General features: G+C 41.0%; 1 protein-coding gene across 5 annotated transcripts in view; it reads right to left on the reverse strand.

The window, feature by feature from the left end:
- LOC131348544 (disks large homolog 4) overlaps positions 1–2,500 on the reverse strand; it is a 115,704-nt gene that overhangs the window by 7,625 nt on the left and 105,579 nt on the right. For all 5 annotated transcript variants that reach the window (XM_058383610.1, XM_058383611.1, XM_058383615.1 and 2 more), the window contains 4 exons: positions 1,806–1,836; positions 1,389–1,436; positions 852–953; positions 85–257 (listed from right to left, as the gene is read on the reverse strand). In XM_058383610.1, coding sequence (XP_058239593.1) covers positions 85–257; positions 852–953; positions 1,389–1,436; positions 1,806–1,836 — 354 coding nt within the window. The remainder of the gene's footprint in view (positions 1–84; positions 258–851; positions 954–1,388; positions 1,437–1,805; positions 1,837–2,500) is intronic.

The following is a 2,500-nucleotide window of genomic DNA, read 5'->3' on the forward strand; positions in this document are numbered from 1 at the left end:
ATCTTACTGAACAATATAATACAAACACACACAGACACACACACACTCTCTCTCTCTCTCTCTCTCTCTCTCTCTCTCTTTCACCTGTTCAGCAACCTCCCTCACGCTCTGTACGCTCGTGCCGTACAGGTGACTGTTGTATTGTCCCGCCTCGATGAATCGGTGGCTCTGGATGTCTTTCTCCATCTGTTCCCGTGACGACACGAAGTGATAATCTCGCCCGTCCACCTCATACTCCCGCTTCGGCCGCGTCGTATCTGTGGGGCGCAGAGTGATGATGTCACTGAGAATCTGTTCTTACATGGCTTGTCCATGGAATTTAATTGAGTTTATTGTGTGTGTGTGTGTGTGTGTGTGTGTGTGTGAGAATCAGATTACCACTGACACACACACACACATCTGACTTACTGAGACTCGGACTGGTCTTTAGATGAGTGTTTACTTTAATAAATGTCTAATTTGTGATGTGAAATAGTGTGAAATAATTAATAAATAGTCTAATTAAGCTAATAAATAAAAACAGTTGATAAATGTGCAGAAACCAAAGCGATATAATTCAAACAGATTAATTAATGATAAAGTTTATTAACAATACGCTGTATAATGATGGCACTGACTCTAACACTCACCGGTGTCTGGACTCTTCATTTATCTAACAATGTGTCACCTTCAATATTAGGTTTTAGACAAATCCTGAAATTTCTTTTTAATCAGGCTTTAATGAAACTATTTTATTTATTTATTTAGATTTAAAACTAATAATTTCTATTATCTATTATTATGACACGGCCAGGCGAGGATCCAATCAGAGTGAGTGGTGGGTGCTGTGGGTGGAGCCTGAAAACACTCACGAGGAACACAGGAGCCGAACTTGTCGGGAAACTCCGAGAGCAGATCATCGTTCACTCTGTCCTTCACCGGGCCGAGGATGATGATGGGCCTGGCGTAGTGAACTGCACACAGACACCCAACAGTCAAGAAGTTCAAGAAGAAGAAGAAGAAGCAGAAAGTAATAATGCAACTAGGAATAATATGTTTTTATAAACTCCATTTTTGTAATGTGACTTCTTGTTTCTAAATTTAAATATGCAAATATTAAATAATTAATTTCAACATAATAACAACAGCTTTAATAATAAACTCTTATTAATAATAATATTTTACATAATAATAATAAACCTAATAGTTTTAGATAATAATCTCTTATTCTATTAATTTTCTATTTCATTATTGGATGAAACATCTGACCTGCAGTCCCGGTTTTTATCGGTTAATACTCAGTGATTTGCAGTCCAGTACAGATACCTGTACACGGTATCCCACAATGCACCACGGCCATATTACCGTTACACAGAGACATGCCCCTCAGACTGACCCCGCCCTCTTACCTTCCACTTGTGTCACAGTCTCATAACTGTGTGCAGATTCGTCTCTTCCTGAAAGACACAAAATGGAGCTTCTCTTAAACGCTCAGTGATTTATTGTTAAATCTTTAGGAGCAGTGTGTGAAAGGGTGAAAAGTGTTTCTGAAATGATTGTAATAATATTAAAATATACTGCAGAAAGGTTCACGCTGGTGTGAAGTGCAGATAGCAGGGGGCGCTAATATCTCACACCTAATTAAGAATTCTCAAAAGGAGCAGCCGGCTGATTGTGTAATATCAGTTAAGAATCTGTTCTGGTCATAAGACGGTCATCGCTCGAGTGTGGATCAGGACCATGGATCGGTCAAGAGTTTCTGTTCAGATGTTCTGCTGCTGGACGTCCAGCTCGAGAACAGACTCGAGTTATAAACCTGCACCTACCTTGAGATCCTAAACTGTCTCGACTGCGGTCCTGCAAAATCAACAGAAAAAAATCAGCCAAGGAATAAAAATCCAGAACAGTGACATCATCATTAATGGCACTTGACACACCTCCTTATAAAGAGTGACATACATTTATCTCATTTATATAACCGAGGGTTAAGGGCCTCGCTCAGGGGCCCCGCAGTGACCACTTGGTGGTGTGAGGGCTTCACCTCGTAACCTTCTGATCAGCAGTCCAGCAGCTTATCCACTGGGCTTCCACCTCCCTCATCGTCCATCACGTCTCACTTCATCTCACTACGTCTCAATTCATCCCACTACTTCTCACTTCATCCCACTACGTCTCACTTCATCCCAGTTTGTCTCACTTCATCTCACTACGTCTCACTTCATCCCACTATGTCTCACTTCATCCCACTACATCTCACTTCATCCCACTATGTCTCACTTCATCCCAGTATGTCTCATTTCATCCCACTACGTCTCACTTCATCCCAGTATGTCTCACTTCATCTCACTACGTCCCAATTCATCCCACTACATCTCACTTCATCCCACTACTTCTCACTTCATCTCACTACGTCTCACTTCATAATCTCATTATGTCTCAATTCATCCCACTATGTCTCACTTCATCCCACTACATCTCACTTCATCCCACTACATCTCACTTCATCCCAGTATCTCATTTA

Source organism: Hemibagrus wyckioides, linkage group LG28 (assembly GCF_019097595.1).
Source record: "Hemibagrus wyckioides isolate EC202008001 linkage group LG28, SWU_Hwy_1.0, whole genome shotgun sequence".
Lineage (NCBI taxonomy): Eukaryota > Metazoa > Chordata > Actinopteri > Siluriformes > Bagridae > Hemibagrus > Hemibagrus wyckioides.